We start from the raw sequence: 21,044 nt of genomic DNA, 5'->3' as shown, positions 1-21,044 counted from the left end.
AGAGCTAGGCGACGAGAGGGATGAGCTTCAATGGAGAGTTAGGGGACGAGAGGGATGGGCTTCAATGGGAGAGTTAGGGGACGAGAGGGATGGGCTTCAATGGGAGAGTTAGGGGACTAGAGGGATGGGCTTCAATGGAGAGTTAGGAGACTATTGAGATGGGCTTCAATGGAGAGTTAGGGGACTAGAGGGATGGGCTTCAATGGAGAGTTAGGGGAGTCGAGGGATAAGCTTCAATGGGAGAGTTAGGGGACTAGAGGGATGAGCTTAAATTGAGAGTTTGGGGACTGGAGGGATGGGCTTCAATGGGAGAGTTAAGGGACCAGAGGAATGGGCTTCAATTGGAGAGTTAGGGAACTAGAGGGATGAGCTTAAATGTAGAGTTACGAGACTAGAGGGATGGACTTCAATGGAGAGTTATGGGACGAGAAGGATTGCTTCAAAGGAGAGTTAGTGGACCAGGAGGATGGGCTTCAATGGAGAGTGAGGGGACTCCAAGCATGAGCTTCAGTGGAGAGTTAGTCGACGAGAAGGATGGGCTTCAATGGGAGATTTAGGGGACTAGAGGGATGAGCTTCAATGGAGAGTTAGGGGACTAGAGGGATGAGCTTCAATGGAGAGTTAGGGGATTAGAGGGATGGGCTTCAATGGAGAGTTAGGGGACTAGAGGGATGAGCTTCAATGGAGAGTTAGGGGATTAGAGGGATGGGCTTCAATGGAGAGTTAGGGGACTCGGGAGATGTGCTTCAATGGAGAGTTAGGGGACTATAGGGATGAGCTTCAATGGAGAGTTAGGGGATTAGAGGGATGGGCTTCAATGGAGAGTTAGGGGATTAGAGGGATGAGCATCAATGGAGAGTTAGGGGATTAGAGGGATGAGCTTCAATGGAGAGTTAGGGGATTAGAGGGATGGGCTTCAATGGAGAGTCAGGGGACTAGAGGGATGAGCTTCAATGGAGAGTTAGGGGATTAGAGGGATGAGCTTCAGTGGGAGATTTAGGGGACTAGAGGGATGAGCTTCAATGGAGAGTTAGGGGATTAGAGGGATGAGCTTCAGTGGGAGATTTAGGGGACTAGAGGGATGAGCTTCAATGGAGAGTTAGGGGATTAGAGGGATGGGCTTCAATGGAGAGTTAGGGGATGAGAGGGATGAGCTTCAGTGGGAGATTTAGGGGACGAGAGGGATGAGCTTGAATGGAGAGTTAGGGGATTAGAGGGATGAGCTTCAATGGAGAGTTAGGGGATTAGAGGGATGAGCTTCAATGGAGAGTTAGGGGATTAGAGGGATGAGCTTCAATGGAGAGTTAGGGGATTAGAGGGATGAGCTTCAATGGAGAGTTAGGGGATTAGAGGGATGGGCTTCAATGGAGAGTTAGGGGACTCGGGAGATGTGCTTCAATGGAGAGTTAGGGGACTATAGAGATGTGCTTCAATGGAGAGTTAGGGGATTAGAGGGATGAGCTTTAATGGAGAGTTAGGGGACGAGAGAGATGTGCTTCAATGGAGAGTTAGGGGACTAGAGGGATGGGCTTCAATGGAGAGTTAGGGGACTAGAGAGATGTGCTTCAATGGAGAGTTAGGGGATTAGAGGGATGAGCTTCAATGGAGAGTTTGGGGATTAGAGGGATGAGCTTCAATGGAGAGTTAGGGGATTAGAGGGATGGGCTTCAATGGAGAGTCAGGGGATTAGAGGGATGAGCTTCAATGGAGAGTTAGGGGATTCGAGGGATGAGCTTCAGTGGGAGATTTAGGGGACTAGAGGGATGAGCTTCAATGGAGAGTTAGGGGATTAGAGGGATGAGCTTCAGTGGGAGATTTAGGGGACTAGAGGGATGAGCTTCAATGGAGAGTTAGGGGATTAGAGGGATGGGCTTCAATGGAGAGTTAGGGGATGAGAGGGATGAGCTTCAGTGGGAGATTTAGGGGACGAGAGGGATGAGCTTTAATGGAGAGTTAGGGGATTAGAGGGATGGGCTTTAATGGAGAGTTAGGGGATTAGAGGCATGAGCTTCAATGGAGAGTTAGGGGATTAGAGGGATGAGCTTCAATGGAGAGTTAGGGGATTAGAGGGATGAGCTTCAATGGAGAGTTAGGGGAATAGAGGGATGGGCTTCAATGGGAGATTTAGGGGACTAGAGAGATGAGCTTCTATTGAGAGTTCGGGGACTAGAGAGATGTGCTTCAATGGAGAGTTAGGGGATTAGAGGGATGAGCTTCAATGGAGAGTTAGGGGATTAGAGGGATGAGCTTCAGTGGGAGATTTAGGGGACTGGAGGGATGGTCTTCAATGGAGAGTTAGGGGATTAGAGGGATGAGCTTCAATGGAGAGTTAGGGGATTAGAGGGATGGGCTTCAATGGAGAGTTAGGGGACTAGAGAGATGTGCTTCAATGGAGAATTAGGGGACGAGAGGGATGAGCTTCAATGGAGAGTTAGGGGACTCGAGAGATGTGCTTCAATGGAGAGTTAGGGGACTATAGAGATGTGCTTCAATGGAGAGTTAGGGGATTAGAGGGATGAGCTTCAGTGGGAGATTTAGGGGACTAGAGAGATGAGCTTCAATTGAGAGTTTGGGGACTGGAGGGATGAGCTTCAGTGGGAGATTTAGGGGAGTAGAGGGATGAGCTTCAGTGGAGAGTTAGGGTACCAGAGGGATGAGCTTCAATGGGAGAGTTAGGGAACTAGAGGGATGAGCTTAAATGTAGAGTTAGGAGACTAGAGGGATGGACTTCAATGGAGAGTAAGTGGACGAGGAGGATGGGCTTCAATGGAGAGTTAGGGGACCAGAGGGATGGGCTTCAATGGGAGAGTTAGGGGACTAGAGGGATGAACTTCAATGGAGAGTTCGGGGACTGGAGGGATGTTCTTCAATGGGAGAGTTAGGGGACTAGAGGGATGAGCTTCAATGCAGAGTTAGGAGTCCAGAGGGATGGGCTTCAATGGAGAGTTTGGGGACTGGAGGGATGCTCTTCAATGGGAGAGTTAGGGGTCTAGAGGGATGAGCTTCAATGGAGAGTTAGGGGTCCAGAGGGATGAGCTTCAATGGAGAGTTTGGGGACTGGAGGGATGTTCTTCAATGGGAGAGTTAGGGGACTGGAGGGATGAGCTTCAATGGTGAGTTCGGGGACTAGAGGACTGGGCTTCAATGGGAGAGTTAGGGGACTAGAGAGATGTGCTTCAATGGTGAGTTAGGGGACTAGAGGGATGGGCTTCAATGGGAGATTTAGGGGACCAGAGGGCTGAGCTTTAATGGAGAGTTAGGGGACTCGAGGGATGAGCTTCAAAGGGAGAGTAGGGGACTAGAGAGATGTGCTTCAATGGAGAGTTAGTGGACTAGGAGGATGGGCTTCAATGGGAGATTTAGGGGTCTGGCGGGATAAGCTTCAGTGGAGTGTTGGGGGACGAGAAGGATGGGCTTCAATGGGAGTGTTAGGGGACTACAGGGATGGGCTTCAATGGAGAGTTTGACGCCTCGAGAGATGAGCTTCAGTGCGAGATTTCGGGGACTAGAGGGATGAGCTTCAAAGGGAGAGTAGGGGACTAGAGAGATGTGGTTCAATGGAGAGTGAGGGGACTAGAGGGATGAGCTTCAGTGGGAGTTTTAGGGGACTACAGGGATGAGCTTCAGTGGAGAGTTAGTGGACTAGGAGGATGGGCTTCAATGGAGAGTTAGGGGAGAAGAGAGATGAGCTTCAGTGGAGAGTTAGTGGACGAGGAGGATGGGCTTCAGTGGAGAGTTATGGGACTAGGAGGATGAGCTTCAGTGGGAGAGTTAGGGGACTGGAGGGATGAGCTTCAATGGGAGTGTTAGGGGACTAGAGCGATGGGCTTCAATGGGAGTGTTAGGGGACTAGAGGGATTGACTTCATTGGAAGATTTAGGGGACTAGAGGGATGAGCTTCAATGGGAGAGTTAGGGGTCTGGAGGGATGAGCTTCAGGGGAGAGTTAGAGGACTAGAGGGATGGGCTTCAATGGGAGAGTTAGGGGACTAGAGGGATGGGCTTCAATGGAGAGTTAGGCACCTCGAGAGATGAACTTCAGTGCGAGAGTTAGGGGACTATTGAGATGAGCTTCAATGGTGATTTCGGGAACTCGAGGGATGGGCTTCAATGGGAGAGTTCGGGAACTTGAAGGATGGGCTTCAGTGGGTGCATTACAGGACTAGAGAGATGTGCTTCAATGGAGAGTTAGCGGACTAGAGGGATGGGCTTCAATGGGAGAGTTAGGGGACTAGAGGGATCAGCTTCAATGGAAGAGTTAGCGGCCTGAAAGGATGGGCTTCAACGGGAGATTTAGGGGACTAGAGGGATGAGCTTCAATGTGAGAGATAGGGGTCTGGAGTGATGAGCTTCAGTGGAGAGTTAGTGGACTGGAGGGATGGGCTTCAATGAAGTGTTAGCGGCCTAGAGAGATGAGCTTCAGTGTGAGACTTCGGGGACTAGAGGGATGAGCTTCAATGGGAGAGTTAGGGGTCTAGAGGGATGAGCTTCAATGGGAGAGTTAGGGGTCTGGCGGGATAAGCTTCAATGGAGTGTTGGGGGACGAGAGGGATGGGCTTCAATGGGAGTGTTAGGGGACTACAGGGATGGGCTTCAATGGAGGGTTTGACGCCTCGAGAGATGAGCTTCAGTGCGAGATTTCGGGGACTGGAGGGATGAGCTTCAATGGGAGAGTTAGGGGACTAGGAGGATGGGCTTCAATGGGAGAGTTAGGGAAGTTGAAGGATGGGCTTCAATGGGAGTGTTAGGGGACGAGAGCAATGAGCTTCAATGGACAGTTAGGGGTCTAGAGGGATGAGCTTCAGTGGGAGAGTTAGGGGTCTGGAGGGATTGGCTTCATTGGGAGATTTAGGGGACCAGAGGGATGAGCATCAATGGGAGAGTTCTGGGTCTCGAGGTATGAGCTTCAGTGGGAGAGTTAGAGGACTAGAGGGATGGGCTTCAATGGAGAGTTAGGCGCCTCGAGAGATGAACTTCAGTGCGAGAGTTACGGGACTAGTGAGATGAGCTTCAATGGTGATTTCGGGAACGAGAGGGATGGGCTTCAATGGGAGAGTTCGGGAACTAGAAGGATGGGCTTCAGTGGGTGCATTACAGGACTAGAGAGATGGGCTTCAAAGGAGAGTTAGGGGACGAGTGAGATGTGCTTCAATGGAGAGTTAGGGGACTGGAGGGATGGGCTTCAATGGGAGAGGTAGGGGACCAGAGGGATCAGCTTCAATGGAAGAGTTAGGGGACTAGAAGGATGGGCTTCAATGGGAAAGTTAGGGGACTAGAGGGATGAGCTTCAATGTGAGAGATAGGGGTCTGGAGTGATAAGCTTCAGTGGAGTGTTGGGGGGCGAGAGGGATGGGCTTCAATGGGAGTGTTAGGGGACTACAGGGATGGGCTTCAATGGAGAGTTTGACGCCTCGAGAGATGAGCTTCAGTGCGAGAGTTAGGGGTGTAGTGGGATGAGCTTCAATGGTGATTTCGGGAACTTGAAGGATGGGCTTCAATGGGAGAGTTACGGGACTAGAGAGATGAGCTTCAATGGAGGGTTAGGGGACTAAAAGGATGGTCTTCAATGGGAGATTTCGGGGACTAGAGGGATGGGCTTCAATGAAGAGTTCGGGGCCGAGAGAGATGAGCTTCAGTGCGAGAGTTCGGGGACTGGAGGGATGAACTTCAATGGGAGAGTTAGGGGACTAGGAGGATGGGCTTCAATGGGAGTATTAGGGGACTAGGGGGATGGGCTTCAATGCGAGAGTTAGGGAACTAGAGGGATGGGCTTCAATGGAGAGTTAGGAGACTGGAGGAATGAGCTTCAATGGGAGCGTTAAGGGACTAGAGGGATGAGCTTGAATGGTGAGTTAGGGGACGAGAGGGATGAGCTTCTCTGGGAGAGTTAGGGAACGAGAGGGATAAGCTTCCGTGGAGAGTTAGGGGACGAGCGGGATGAGCTTCTTTGGGAGTGTTCGGGGATTGTAGGGATGAGCTTCAATGGAGATTTTGTGGACTAGAGGGATGAGCTTCAATGGGAGTTTTCGGGGACTAGAGGGATGAGTTTCAGTGGGAGTTTTAGGGGACGAGAGGGATGAGCTTCAATGGAGAGTGAGGGGACTAGAGGGATAAGCTTCAGTGGGAGTTTTAGGGGACTAGAGGGATGAGCTTCAGTGGAGAGTTAGTGGACTAGGAGGATGGGCTTCAATGGAGAGTTCGGGGAGAAGAGAGATGAGCTTCAGTGGAGAGTTAGTGGACTAGGAGGATGGGCTTCAATGGAGAGTTAGGGGACTAGAGGGATGAGCTTCAGTGGGAGAGTTAGGGGACTAGAGGGATAAGCTTCAGTGGGAGTTTTAGGGGACTAGAGGGATGAGCTTCAATGGAGAGTTAGGGGACTAGAGGGATGAGCTTCAGTGGGAGAGTTAGGGGACTGGAGGGATGAGCTTTAATGGAGAGTTAGGGGACGAGAGGGATGGGCTTCAATGGAGAGTTAGGGGACTAGAGGGATGAGCTTTAATGGAGAGTTAGGGAAGTTGAAGGATGGGCTTCAGTGGGAGAGTAGGGGGCTAGAGGGCTGAGCTTTAATGGAGAGTTAGGGAAGTTGAAGGATGGGCATCAATGGGAGAGTTAGGGGACTAGAGGGATGAGCTTCAATGGGAGAGTTCGGGGTCTCGAGGTATGAGCTTCAGTGGGAGAGTTAGAGGTCTGGAGGGATGAGCTTCAATGGGAGAGTTAGGGGTCTGGAGGGATGTGCTTCAGGGGAGAGTTAGAGGACTAGAGGGATGAGCTTCAATGGGAGAGTTAGGGGTCTCGAAGTATGAGCTTCAGTGGGAGAGTTAGAGGTCTGGAGGGATGAGCTTCAATGGGAGAGTTAGGGGTCTCGAGGGATGTGCTTCAGGGGAGAGTTAGAGGACTAGAGGGATGGGCTTCAATGGGAGAGTTAGGGGACTAGAGGGATGGGCTTCAATGGAGAGTTAGGCGCCTCGAGAGATGAACTTCAGTGCGAGAGTTACGGGAGTAGTGAGATGAGCTTCAATGGTGATTTCGGGAACGAGAGGGATGGGCTTCAATGGGAGAGTTCGGGAACTTGAAGGATGGGCTTCAGTGGGTGCATTACAGGACTAGAGAGATGGGCTTCAAAGGAGAGTTAGGGGACGAGTGAGATGTGCTTCAATGGAGAGTTAGGGGACTAGAGGGATGGGCTTCAATGGGAGAGTTAGGGGACTAGAGGGATGGGCTTCAATGGGAGAGTTAGGGAAGTTGAAGGATGGGCTTCAGTGGGAGAGTTAGGGGGCTAGAGGGATGGGCTTCAATGGGAGTGTTAGGGGACTAGAGCGATGGGCTTCAATGGGAATGTTAAGGGACTAGAGCGATGGGCTTCAATGGGAGTGTTCGGGGACTAGAGGGATGTGCTTCAATGGACAGTTAGGGGTCCAGAGGGATGAGCTTCAGTGGGAGAGTTAGGGACTCTGGAGGGATTGGCTTCATTGGGAGATTTAGGGGACGAGAGGGATGAGCTTCAATGGGAGAGTTCGGGGTCTAGAGGTATGCGCTTCAGTGGGAGAGTTAGAGGTCTAGAGGGATGAGCTTCAATGGGAGAGTTTGGGGTCTCGAGGGATGAGCTTCAATGCGAGAGTTAGGGGTCTGGAGGGATGAGCTTCAATGGGAGAGTTAGGGGACTAGAGGGATGGGCTTCAATGGAAGAGTTAGGGGACTAGAGGGATGGGCTTCAATGGGAGAGTTCGGGAACTTGAAGGATGGGCTTCAGTGGGTGCATTACAGGACTAGAGAGATGGGCTTCAAAGGAGAGTTAGGGGACGACTGAGATGTGCTTCATTGGAGAGTTAGGGGACTAGAGGAATCAGCTTCAATGGAAGAGTTAGCGGCCTGAAAGGATGGGCTTCAACGGGAGATTTAGGGGACTAGAGGGATGAGCTTCAATGTGAGAGATAGGGGTCTGGAGTGATGAGCTTCAGTGGAGAGTTAGTGGACTGGAGGGATAAGCTTCAATGGAGTGTTGGGGGACGAGAGGGATGGGCTTCAATGGGAGTGTTAGGGGACTACAGGGATGAGCTTCAATGGGAGAGTTAGGGGTCTGGCGGGATAAGCTTCAATGGAGTGTTGGGGGACGAGAGGGATGGGCTTCAATGGGAGTGTTAGGGGACTACAGGGATGGGCTTCAATGGAGGGTTTGACGCCTCAAGAGATGAGCTTCAGTGCAAGATTTCAGGGACTAGAGGGATGAGCTTCAATGGTGATTTCGGGAACTTGAAGGATGGGATTCAATGGGAGAGTTACGGGACTAGAGAGATGAGCTTCAATGGAGGGTTAGGGGCCGAGAAAGATGAGCTTCAGTGCGAGAGTTCGGGGACTGGAGGGATGAGCTTCAATGGGAGAGTTAGGGGACTTGGAGGATGGGCTTCAATGGGAGAGTTGGGGAAGTTGAAGGATGGGCTTCAATGGGAGTGTTAGGGGACTCGAGCGATGAGCTTCAATGGACAGTTAGGGGTCTAGAGGGATGAGCTTCAGTGGGAGAGTTAGGGGTCTGGAGGGATTGGCTTCATTGGGAGATTTAGGGGATCAGAGGGATGAGCTTCAATGGGAGAGTTCTGGGTCTCGAGGTATGAGCTTCAGTGGGAGAGTTAGAGGTCTGGAGGGATGAGCTTCAATGGGAGAGTTAGGGGTCCAGAGGGATGTGCTTCAATGCGAGAGTTAGGGGTCTGGAGGGATGAGCTTCAGGGGAGAGTTAGAGGACTAGAGGGATGGGCTTCAATGGGAGAGTTAGGGGACGAGAGGGATGGGCTTCAATGGAGAGTTCGGCGCCTCGAGAGATGAACTTCAGTGCAAGAGTTAGGGGACTAGTGAGATGAGCTTCAATGGTGATTTCGGGAACTAGAGGGATGGGCTTCAATGGGAGAGTTCGGGGACTTGAAGGATGGGCTTCAGTGGGTGCATTACAGGACTAGAGAGATGGGCTTCAAAGGAGAGTTAGGGGACGACTGAGATGTGCTTCAATGGAGAGTTAGGGGACTAGAGGGATGGGCTTCAATGGGAGAGTTAGGGGACTAGAGGAATCAGCTTCAATGGAAGAGTTAGCGGCCTGAAAGGATGGGCTTCAACGGGAGATTTAGGGGACTAGAGGGATGAGCTTCAATGTGAGAGATAGGGGTCTGGAGTGATGAGCTTCAGTGGAGAGTTAGTGGACTGGAGGGATGGGCTTCAATGAAGAGTTAGCGGCCTACAGAAATGAGCTTCAGTGCAAGACTTCGGGGACTAGAGGGATGAGCTTCAATGGGAGTGTTAGGGGTCTAGAGGGATGAGCTTCAATGGGAGAGTTCGGGGTCTGGCGGGATAAGCTTCAATGGAGTGTTGGGGGATGAGAGGGATGGGCTTCAATGGGAGTGTTAGGGGACTACAGGGATGGGCTTCAATGGAGGGTTTGACGCCTCGAGAGATGAGCTTCAGTGCGAGATTTCCGGGACTAGAGGGATGAGCTTCAATGGTGATTTCGGGAACTTGAAGGATGGGATTCAATGGGAGAGTTACGGGACTAGAGAGATGAGCTTCAATGGAGGGTTAGGGGCCGAGAGAGATGAGCTTCAGTGCGAGAGTTCGGGGACTGGAGGGATGAGCTTCAATGGGAGAGTTAGGGGACTTGGAGGATGGGCTTCAATGGGAGAGTTAGGGAAGTTGAAGGATGGGCTTCAATGGGAATGTTAGGGGACTAGAGCGATGAGCTTCAATGGACAGTTAGGGGTCTAGAGGGATGAGCTTCAGTGGGAGAGTTAGGGGTCTGGAGGGATTGGCTTCATTGGGAGATTTAGGGGACCAGAGGGATGAGTTTCAATGGGAGAGTTCGGGGTCTCGAGGTATGAGCTTCAGTGGGAGAGTTAGAGGTCTGGAGGGATGAGCTTCAATGGGAGAGTTAGGGGTCTAGAGGGATGTGCTTCAGGGGAGAGTTAGAGGACTAGAGGGATGGGCTTCAATGGGAGAGTTAGGCGCCTCGAGAGATGAACTTCAGTGCGAGAGTTACGAGACTAGTGAGTTGAGCTTCAATGGTGATTTCGGAACAAGAGGGATGGGCTTCAATGGGAGAGTTCGGGAACTTGAAGGATGGGCTTCAGTGGGTGCATTACAGGACTAGAGAGATGGGCTTCAAAGGAGAGTTAGGGGACGAGTGAGATGTGATTCAATGGAGAGTTAGGGGACGAGAGGGATGAGCTTCAATGGGAGAGTTAGGGGACTAGAGGGATCAGCTTCAATGGAAGAGTTAGGGGACTAGAAGGATGGGCTTCAATGGGAAAGTTAGGGGACTAGAGGGATGGGCTTCAATGGGAGAGTTAGGGGCCGAGAGAGATGAGCTTCAGTGCGAGAGTTCGGGGACTGGAGGGATGAGCTTCAATGGGAGAGTTAGGGGACTTGGAGGATGGGCTTCAATGGGAGAGTTAGGGAAGTTGAAGGATGGGCTTCAATGGGAATGTTAGGGGACTAGAGCGATGAGCTTCAATGGACAGTTAGGGGTCTAGAGGGATGAGCTTCAGTGGGAGAGTTAGGGGTCTGGAGGGATTGGCTTCATTGGGAGATTTAGGGGACCAGAGGGATGAGCTTCAATGGGAGAGTTCGGGGTCTCGAGGTATGAGCTTCAGTGGGAGAGTTAGAGGTCTGGAGGGATGAGCTTCAATGGGAGAGTTAGGGGTCTAGAGGGATGTGCTTCAGGGGAGAGTTAGAGGACTAGAGGGATGGGCTTCAATGGGAGAGTTAGGCGCCTCGAGAGATGAACTTCAGTGCGAGAGTTACAAGACTAGTGAGTTGAGCTTCAATGGTGATTTCGGAACAAGAGGGATGGGCTTCAATGGGAGAGTTCGGGAACTTGAAGGATGGGCTTCAGTGGGTGCATTACAGGACTAGAGAGATGGGCTTCAAAGGAGAGTTAGGGGACGAGTGAGATGTGATTCAATGGAGAGTTAGGGGACGAGAGGGATGAGCTTCAATGGGAGAGTTAGGGGACTAGAGGGATCAGCTTCAATGGAAGAGTTAGGGGACTAGAAGGATGGGCTTCAATGGGAGATTTAGGGGACCAGAGGGATGAGCTTCAATGTGAGAGATAGGGGTCTAGAGTGATAAGCTTCAGTGGAGAGTTAGGGGACTCGAGGGATGGGCTTCAATGGGAGAGTTAGGGGTCTGGCGGGATAAGCTTCAGTGGAGTGTTGGGGGACGAGAGGGATGGGCTTCAATGGGAGTGTTAGGGGACTACAGGGATGGGCTACAATGGAGAGTTTGACGCCTCGAGAGATGAGCTTCAGTGCGAGAGTTAGGGGTGTAGTGGGATGAGCTTCAATGGTGATTTCGGGAACTTGAAGGATGGGCTTCAATGGGAGAGTTACGGGACTAGAGAGATGAGGTTCAATGGAGGGTTAGGGGACTAAAAGGATGGTCTTCAATGGGAGATTTCGGGGACTAGAGGGATGGGCTTCAATGAAGAGTTAGGGGCCGAGAGAGATGAGCTTCAGTGCGAGAGTTCGGGGACTGGAGGGATGAACTTCAATGGGAGAGTTAGGGGAGTAGGGGGATGGGCTTCAATGCGAGAGTTAGGGAACTAGAGGGATGGGCTTCAATGGAGAGTTAGGAGACTGGAGGGATGAGCTTCAATGGGAGCGTTAAGGGACTAGAGGGATGAGCTTGAATGGTGAGTTAGGGGACGAGAGGGATGAGCTTCTCTGGGAGAGTTAGGGAACGAGAGGGATAAGCTTCAATGGAGATTTTGTGGACTAGATGGATGAGCTTCAATGGGAGAGTTTGGGAAATGGAGGGCTGAGCTTCAATGGAGATTTTGTGGAATCGAGGGATGAGTTTCAATAGGGAGTTCGGGGACTAGTGGGAAGGGCTTCAATGGGCGAGTTTGGGGACTCGAGGTATGAGCTTCAATGGAGAGTTAGGGGTCTAGAGAGATGAGCTTCAATGGAGAGTTAGGGGACTAGTGCGATGGGCTTCAATGGGAATTAGGGGACTAGAGGGATGAGCTTCAATGGGAGAGTTAGGGGACTGGAGAGATGCGCCTCAGTGCGAGAGGTAGGGGACTAGAGGGATGAGCATCAGTGGTGATTGAGGGGACTAGAGGGATGAGCTTCAATGGGAGTGTTAGGGGACTAGAGCGATGGGCTTCAATGGGAGTGTTAGGGGACGAGAGGGATGAGCTTCAATGGACAGTTAGGGGTTTAGAGGGATGAGCAGTGGGAGAGTTAGGGGTCTAGAGGGATTAGCTTCATTGGGAGATTTAGGGGACGAGAGGGATGAGCTTCAATGGGAGAGTTAGAGGTCTGGAGGGATGAGCTTCAATGGGAGAGTTAGAGGTCTGGAGGGATGAGCTTCAATGGGAGAGTTAGGGGCCTCGAGGGATGAGCTTCAATGCGAGAGTTAGGGGTCTAGAGGGATGGGCTTCAATGGGAGAGTTAGGGGACTCGAGGGATGAACTTCAGTGCGAGAGTTAGGGGACTAGTGAGATGAGCTTCAATGGTGATTTCGGGAACTAGAGGGATGAGCTTCAATGGGAGAGTTCGGGAACTTGAAGGATGGGCTTCAGTGGGTGCATTACAGGACGAGTGAGATGTGCTTCAATGGAGAGTTAGGGCAATAGAGGGATGGGCTTCAATGGGAGAGATAGGGGACTAGAGGGATCAGCTTCGATGGAAGAGTTAGGGGACTGGAAGGATGGGCTTCAATGGGAAAGTTAGGGGACTAGAGGGATGGGCTTCAATGGGAGAGTTAGGGGGCTGAAAGGATGGGCTTCAATGGGAGATTTAGGGGACTAGAGGAATGAGCTTCAATGTGAGAGATAGGGGTCTGGAGTGATAAGCTTCAGTGGAGACTTAGGGGACTAGAGGGATGGGCTTCAATGGAGAGTTATGAGACGAGAGGGATGAGCTTCAATGGAGAGTTAGTGGACTCGAGGGATGAGCTTCAATCGAGACTTCGGGGAATAGAGGGATAAGCGTCAATGGAAATTGAGGAGACTCGAGAGATGCGCTTCAATGGGAGAGTTAGGAGACTAGAGGGATGGGCTTCAATGGATAGTTAGGGGATGAGAGGGATGAGCTTCAATGGAGAGTTAGGAGACTGGAGGGATGAGATTCAATGGAGAGTTAGGGGACTTGAGCGATGAGCTTCTCTGGGAGAGTTAGGGAACGAGAGTGATGAGCTTCACTGGAGAGTTAGGGGACGAGAGGGATGACTTTCAATGGGAGAGTTAGGGGAATGTAGGGATGAGCTTCAATGGAGATTTTGTGGACCAGAGGGATGAGCTTCAATGGGGAGTTAGGGGACTAGTGCGATGGGCTTCAATGGGAATTAGGGGACTAGAGGGATGAGCTTCAATGGGAGAGTTAGGGGACTAGAGGGATGAGCATCAATGGTGATTGAGGGGACTAGAGGGATGAGCTTCAATGGGAGAGTTAGGGAAGTTGAAGGATGGGCTTCAGTGGGAGAGTTAGGGGACTAGAGCGATGGGCTTCAATGGGAGTGTTAGGGGACTAGAGCGATGGGCTTCAATGGGAGTGTTGGGGACTAGAGCGATTGGCTTCAATGGGAGTGTTAGGGGACTAGAGGGATGAGCTTCAATGGACAGTTAGGGGTCTAGAGGGATGAGCTTCAGTGGGTGATTTCGGGAACTAGAGGGATGAGCTTCAATGGGAGAGTTCGGGAACTTGAAGGATGGGCTTCAGTGGGTGCATTACAGGACGAGTGAGATGTACTTCAATGGAGAGTTAGGGCACTAGAGGGATCAGCTTCAATGGAAGAGTTAGGGGACTAGAGGGATCAGCTTCAATGGAAGAGTTAGGGGACTAGAAGGATGGGCTTCAATGGGAAAGTTAGGGGACTGGAGGGATCAGCTTCAATGGAAGAGTTAGGGGACTGAAAGGATGGGCTTCAATGGGAGATTTAGGGGATGAGAGGAATGAGCTTCAATGTGAGAGATAGGGGTCTGGAGTGATAAGCTTCAGTGGAGAGTTAGGGGACTAGAGGGATGGGCTTCAATGCAGAGTTATGAGACTAGAGGGATGAGCTTCAATGGAGAGTTAGTGGACTCGAGGGATGAGCTTCAATCGAGATTTCGGGGAATAGAGGGATAAGCGTCAATGGAGATTGAGGAGACTAGAGAGATGGGCTTCAATGGGAGAGTTAGGAGACTAGAGGGATGGGCTTCAATGGATAGTTAGGGGACTTGAGCGATGAGCTTCTCTGGGAGAGGTAGGGAACGAGAGTGATGAGCTTCACTGGAGAGTTAGGGGACGAGAGGGATGACTTTCAATGGGAGAGTTTGGGGAATGTCGGGATGAGCTTCAATGGAGATTTTGTGGACTAGAGGAATGAGCTTCAATGGAGAGTTAGGGGACTAGAGGGATCAGCTACAATGGAGAGTTAGTGGTTTAGAGGGATGGGCTTCAAAGGAGAGTTAAGGGACTAGAGGGTTGGGCTTCAATGGAGAGTTAGGGGACTAGAGGGATGGGCTTCAATGGAGAGTTAGGGGACTAGAGGGATGGGCTTGAATGGAGATTTAGGGGACTAGAGGGATGGGCTTCAATGGAGAGTTAGGGGACTAGAGGGATGGGCTTCAATGGAGAGTTAGGGGACTAGAGGGATGGGCTTCAATGGAGAGTTAGGGGACAAGAGGGATGGGCTTCAATGGAGAGTTAGGGGACTAGAGGTATGGGCTTCAATGGAGAGTTAGGGGACTAGAGGGATGGGCTTCAATGGAGAGTTGGGGGACTAGAGGGATGGGCTTCAATGGAGAGTTAGGGGACCAGAGGAATCAGCTACAATGGAGAGTTAGGGAACTAGAGGGATGGGCTTCAATGGGAGAGTTAGGGGACTAGAGGGATGAGCTTCAATGGAAGAGTTGGGAGACTAGAGGGATGAGCTTCAATGGGAGAGTTAGGGGACTAGAGGGATGGGCTTCAATGCGACAGTTGGGAGACTGGACGGATGAGCTTCAACGGGAGAGTTCGGGGACTAGAAGGATGAGCTTCAATGGAGAGTTAGGAGACCAGAGGGATGAGCTTCAATGGGAGAGTTAGGGGACTAGAGGGATGAGCTTCAATGGGAGAGTTAGGGAACTAGAGGGATGGGCTTCAATGGGAGAGTTAGTGGACTAGAGGGATGGCCTTCAATCGAGAGTTAGGCGACTAGAAAGATGGGCTTCAATGGAGAGTTAGGAGACCAGAGGGATGAGCTTCAATGGGAGTGTTAAGGGACTAGAGGGATGAGCTTCAATGGGAGAGTTCGGGGACGAGAGGGATGGGCTTCAATGGGAGAGTTAGGGGACGAGTGGGATAATCTTCAATGGGGGAGTTAGGGGAATGGAGGGATGAGCTTCAAAGAAGATTTTGTGGACTGGAGGGATGAGCTTCAATGGAGAGTTAAGAGACTAGAGGGAGGAGCTTCAATAGAGAGTTAGGGAACGAGAGGGATGGGTTTCAATGGAGAGTTAGGGGACTAGAGGGATGGGCTTCAATGGAGAGTTTGGGGACTAGAGAGATGTGCTTCAATGGAGAGTTAGGGGACTAGAGGGATGGGCTTCAATGGAGAGTTAGGGGACTAGAGGGATGTGCTTCAATGGAGAGTTAGGGGACTAGAGGGATGTGCTTCAATGGAGAGTTAGGGAACAAGAGCGATGGGTTTCAATGGAGAGTTAGGGGACTAGAGGGATGGGCTTCAATGGAGAGTTAGGGGTCGAGAGGGATGGGCTTCAATGGGAGAGTTAGGGCACTAGAGGGATGGGCTTCAATGGAGAGTTAGGGGACGAGTGGGATGATCTTCAATGGGGGAGTTAGGGGAATGGAGGGATGAGCTTCAATGGAGATTTTGTGGACTGGAGGGATGAGCTTCAATGGAGAATTAAGAGACTGGAGGGAGGAGCTTCAATGGAGAGTTAGGAGACTAGAGGGAAGGGCTTCACTGGGAGAGTTAGGGGACTAGAGGGATGGGCTTCAATGGACAGTTAGGAGTCTAGAGGGAAGGGCTTCAATGGGAGAGTTAGGGGACTCGAGGGATGGGCTTCAATGGACAGTTAGGAGACTAGAAGGATGAGCTTCAATGGAGAGTTCGGGGACTGGAGGGATGAGCTTTCAGGGGAGAGATCGGTGACTCGACATATGAGCTTCAGTGGCGAGTTTGGGGACTCGAGGAATGAGCTTCAGTGGCGTTTTCGGAGACTGGAGACTGGAGGGATGGTATTCAATGGGAGAGTTGGCTATTTGCAGGATGGACTCCAGTGGCAAAATGGTAATACCAGTGAACTGGTAATTTGTAATGGTCTGGGGACTTTGGTTCAAATCCCACCTGCGCACCTTGTGAAATTTCAAGTCTAATAATAAAAAATTCAATTAATAACAAATCTGGAATTGAAAGCTAGTCTCTGGAATAGTGCCATGACACTACCATTGGTTGTCATCAAATGCCCATCTGGTTCACTAATGTCTTTTAGGGGAGGAAATCTGCCATCCTTACCTGGTCTGGCCTACATGTGACTCCAGACCCACAGCCATGTGCTTGACTCTGAACTGCCCACTGAAATGGTCTAGCATGCCACTCAATTCAAGGGCAATAAGGATGGTCAACAAATGCTGGCCTATCCAACAACACCCACAATCTGTGAAAGAATCAAAAAAATAACAGCCCTTGAGAAGGTGTGGTGTATGCAAGTGCAGTATTACACGAAGGTGCCCAGATTACATCCTAAACCATGAGAGCAAAGGTCAAATCACAATCGTAGGTAACGTTCTTGAAAAACACTCAAGCCTGAATGGCATAGTATATATTCAGGTAAAGTTGGTGTCATTTGATTTTATTTCATTTTATTTTGGAGAGTGATGAGTGCTTTGATAGACTGGTGGCAGATCCCACCCACCCCCACCCCATATTCACACAAATTGAATTCAAATGTGGTTTCAAAGGCATTGCTGATGGGTTTTATTTCACTTCAGGTCAGAGAGGAATCGCATTTGCTTTCGCAAGTGTACCTGGCGTGGGAAGCCATTAGAAATAGTATTATATTTAGAAGTGGAACAAGTGTGCAATGTTTTGCTTCCACTAGTAAGTGCACCACCCAGTGTGGAACCCAGCCACATGGACCAGGAGTGTCCCAGGTTGGAATCTGGCCTGCAGTTCGATCTTACCCAAGTCACTGGGGTTACTATTGTGTCTCCAAGCTAACGACCAGAGAAAATGGCCAGGAAACGACACTCCTGATTGTTGCCCAGTGATTTCTGCTGGGAGACGTGTGTGTCTATGCTTATCAAGTGCGAGCAGGAACAAAGTCTGTGGCCACTCACTGTCGAAGAGGCTGTTGAGGTGAAACACTGTCTCCTGCAGAGGGGGCCATCAACAGCTGGCGAGCAGGGTGACTGCCTCTGGTTGTAACGATTCGGATGCACCCGACTTCCCAGGAAATTTGAAAAGATTCCCACTTGATTGTCTCACAATCCCGAGCAGCTCCAGTGGGTTTTTATTTTGTCCTCTGATCTTTGCCGGATGCGAAGATTTGAAAGAAAACAGTCGGCCCCAAAAAAAGTGCAGTTGGAAAATTATAATATACCGTTTCTGAGGTTGGCGCTGGTAGTGGTGGGGTTGCCACAGGAAGGCCCCGTTGCCATGGCAACATGCTGGCTTGGTTCACCTGTCAAAAAGATCACCAAACCTGCACCGAGGCTCACGCATTAAGAATGGGTGAGGAACCAGAGAACATTGAACACCCCAATATGAACTTGACATTTGCCTTCAGGTGAACAAGTGAAAGTACTTGGTGGGGGAGGGGTGATGGGGGCAATGGGACATGGCAGTGATACAATGAGACTGCAGCCAAAATGGAACAACATGTAATCAGATTTTTGTTTTCATTTTGCAGCAACAAGAACAGGACCCAACGAACCTGTACATCTCCAACCTGCCGCTAACTATGGACGAGCAGGAGCTACAGAGCATGCTCAAGCCTTTTGGTCAGGTTATTTCCACCAGGATACTGCGGGATGCCAATGGCACCAGCCGAGGTGTCGGCTTTGCCAGGTGAGGACGGTTTGAGACAAACTTGTATTAATACAGGGCGATGAGGTTGCCAGTCGTCCTTCCTGGGCCTGGTCTTCACTGTCGAGCCACATAAGGTCAGGTGACCAAAAGCTTGGTCAAAGAGGTAGTTTTTTAAGGAGCATCTTGAAAGAGGAAAGAGAGGTCGAGACGCGGAGAGGTTTCGGGAGGGAATTCCAGAGCTTAGGGCCCAGACAGTTGGAGACACGGCCACCAATGGTGGAGTGAAGGAAATCGAGGATGTGCAAGAGGACAAAATTAGAGGAGTGCAGAGAACTCGGAAGGAAGGTGGAGGTTACAGAGATTGGGAGGGGTGAGGCCATGGAAGGATTTGAACACAAAGATGACTATTTTAAAATCGAGGCAATCCGGCACCAAGAGTTAATGTAAGGCAGCGAGCACAGTTGGACTTGGTGTTGATTAGACAGCAGGGTTATAGGCTTGGCCTCACCCTTCATGAGAGAGGGACAGGGAATTAGAGGCTAAGTCAACCCATGCTCTTCAGGGTAGTTGAGCAGAGGCCTGGAATCAATTTGAAAGCCTGCTTTCCCAGTTAGGGAAGGTGACTGATCATGTACCTGTCCTCATGGTAATTAGTGAGGAGGCAAATTTAATTAAATTTAATTCTCACCGGTATGGAAGAGGAAGTTTATAGTGAAACGGGACAGGCTGAGGATGTGGATGGTGCAATGACACCCCCTTGTGTACTGATGTGATCACAGCACAGGCAATTCTTAAAACCACTCCATTGCATTCCAGGCCCCCTGCATGTGTGTCTGTTGTTCTTTGTGTTTTCTTAAGAGAAAGCATCAAATAACAGATTACCGCTCCCCAGGTGGCCTAATGGGCAAAGGATAGCCTCGTATAGTACAGTCCAGAAGATCCCATGGGTCAATCCCCAGGCTGTGCTGAGTTCGTTGGGGTATTACAATTGACCAGAGAACTGAGGGGTGGGTGGAATACGTGTGTCTGTATGTGTGCACATGAACACTGAAGCATTCAATCGCTGCACTATGATGCCCCCTACTTTCTGATTTGGTCCATGCCTGAAAGGTGGTGACTTGGCTGAGGCAGCAGAGGCTGCTGGGCCTGTTGAACCGTGCTCCAGTAATGGTCCGAGCCATCAGGGAGACAAGAGGAGAAAAAGGAGTCCAATTTTCTTCCAACCCTTTAAGGAAGACAAGATTCTGAGAGAATTGTCAAAGATTTTACATGGGGGACGTTCTTTGTAGTCCCCACTGCTGTCTGTCCACATTGGGACATCATGGACAATATCTCACAGAAAATTACTGGAACTAAATGTTTCCCCATCTCCATTTTGTCTGCGTATAACTTTGTGCCTCCCACCACCTACCCGTTCAGTTTTTCTATGTTACTTGCCATTGCCGGGCCTGCTCTTGAGCAGCCGAGAGTCACGCTGCCCAGTCTACACTTGACTCTGTCTGACTCCTTCACTGTCGCGAGTCATGGAGCCTCTACTTGCCACCTTCGCCCGGCAACAGCCAAACTGCAGACATCGAGAAGCAAAAACAATCACAAAGCTAAGCCTGGTCTCCTCACGCTGTCGTGCCAGAAACAACAGTGCGGTGGAAGTGAAGAGGAACCTGTGTTCGGGATTGTTTGACCTGTGTGCAGAGCACTTGTAAAAACTCTCTCTTTCCTGTTTTCCCACATGACCCGTGGAGATATTTATTTTTGTTCCTCTCCAGTGTAATCTTTTGAACATCAAAGTTTGTCACAGTTTTTTAAACTGCAAAACAAAATAGTTTCTGCTCCATTTACATTTCAGCTCTGCCGGCGCCAGAGCTCCCTCACTTCGCTGCCAGTTGTGCAGTGTAAATGAGGTGGCACGCAATGGTTTTCCCCCTGTGCTGGTGAATGCAAATGGCTGCTGCTGGTGGCAGTGGGCACCGCCAACTGCCATGTTTTCTGGCTGCAAATTACATAAAATGTACAGCACAGAAACACATTCTAATTACTGTCTGGGTAAAGAAGTTTCTTCTGAATCTCTTGTTGGATTTATTAGTGATTATCTTATATTTATGGCCCTTGGTTTTGGACTTCTTCACAAGTGGACGCATTTTCTCTACATCTACCCTGTCAAACTGCTCCATAAATTTAAAGACCTCTATCAGGTCATCCTTGTTCAATCTTTCCTGATAGTAGCCTCTCAGTCCTGGTATCATCCTTGTCAATTGTTTTTGCACCTTCTCCAGTGCTTCCCTATTCTTTTTGATATACAGAGACCAGAACTTTGCTCAGTCCTCCAAGTATGGTCTAACCACATATTAAAAATGAGTCCAATGCTCACACAGACGCCTGCAAGGGGTAAAAATATTCCATTTATGCGAGCTCATTCAAATGATCCTGAAGGGCAGTAACTATTGCTTTGTAGGGATGCATCATCATCAATGAACAGGATGATCAGTTAATTGGCTTTTGGCGACGGTGCTTAATATTGGTCACGGCATCAAGGAGAGCTCCCCTTTCTCATCCTCAAATAGTGCAATGGGAATCTTGCATCCACCTAAACAGGCAAGGAGGCTTAACATCTCATGAGAAAGATGGCACCTCTGACAGTGTCGCACTCCTTCAGCGCTGGTCTGAAATGTCAGCCTGGACTATATGCAGGAGTCTTAAACTCCGCGACCTTCGAACTCAGAGGCTATAATCGCTGTCACTGCTGTTATTTCAGCTGTGTGAACAGCTCATAATCTAAAGTGCAGGAAGAAATGAATTACAGTCATCCTTGGCATCAACAAGAGAACAGCTGCAACTCGGAGTTGTGGGCGAGATAGTCTAGCTTTTTCTCCCCCTGTGGCAGAAACTCAACATTCTCTCTCCCCGACTCCATTCCTATACACACTTTGTGCTCCGCATTCCATCACACCAAGTCCAGGCCACATTTTGTCCTGTTCTCTTCTTCTTCCTGAGTCTTGCTGAGTGCAGTAGTCTATGGGCACAGCCACCCTCTGGCACCTGCCCCCA

The 21,044-nt window shown here is 50.3% G+C and overlaps 1 protein-coding gene across 6 annotated transcripts in view; it reads left to right on the top strand.

The window, feature by feature from the left end:
• Window positions 1-21,044, top strand: part of LOC137358534 (RNA-binding motif, single-stranded-interacting protein 2-like) — a 247,677-nt gene that overhangs the window by 192,211 nt on the left and 34,422 nt on the right. For all 6 annotated transcript variants that reach the window (XR_010971222.1, XM_068024459.1, XM_068024458.1 and 3 more), the window contains exon 5: window positions 17,881-18,038. Coding sequence is in view for 5 of the 6 variants with exons in the window: in XM_068024459.1 (XP_067880560.1) it covers window positions 17,881-18,038 (158 nt within the window). In the remaining variant the exon portion in view is untranslated. The remainder of the gene's footprint in view (window positions 1-17,880; window positions 18,039-21,044) is intronic.

This window comes from Heterodontus francisci, chromosome X (genome assembly GCF_036365525.1).
Source record: "Heterodontus francisci isolate sHetFra1 chromosome X, sHetFra1.hap1, whole genome shotgun sequence".
Taxonomy (NCBI): Eukaryota; Metazoa; Chordata; class Chondrichthyes; order Heterodontiformes; family Heterodontidae; genus Heterodontus; species Heterodontus francisci.
The sequence above is the reverse complement of the archived record's forward strand: the minus strand, read 5'-3'. Positions and strand labels throughout refer to the sequence as shown.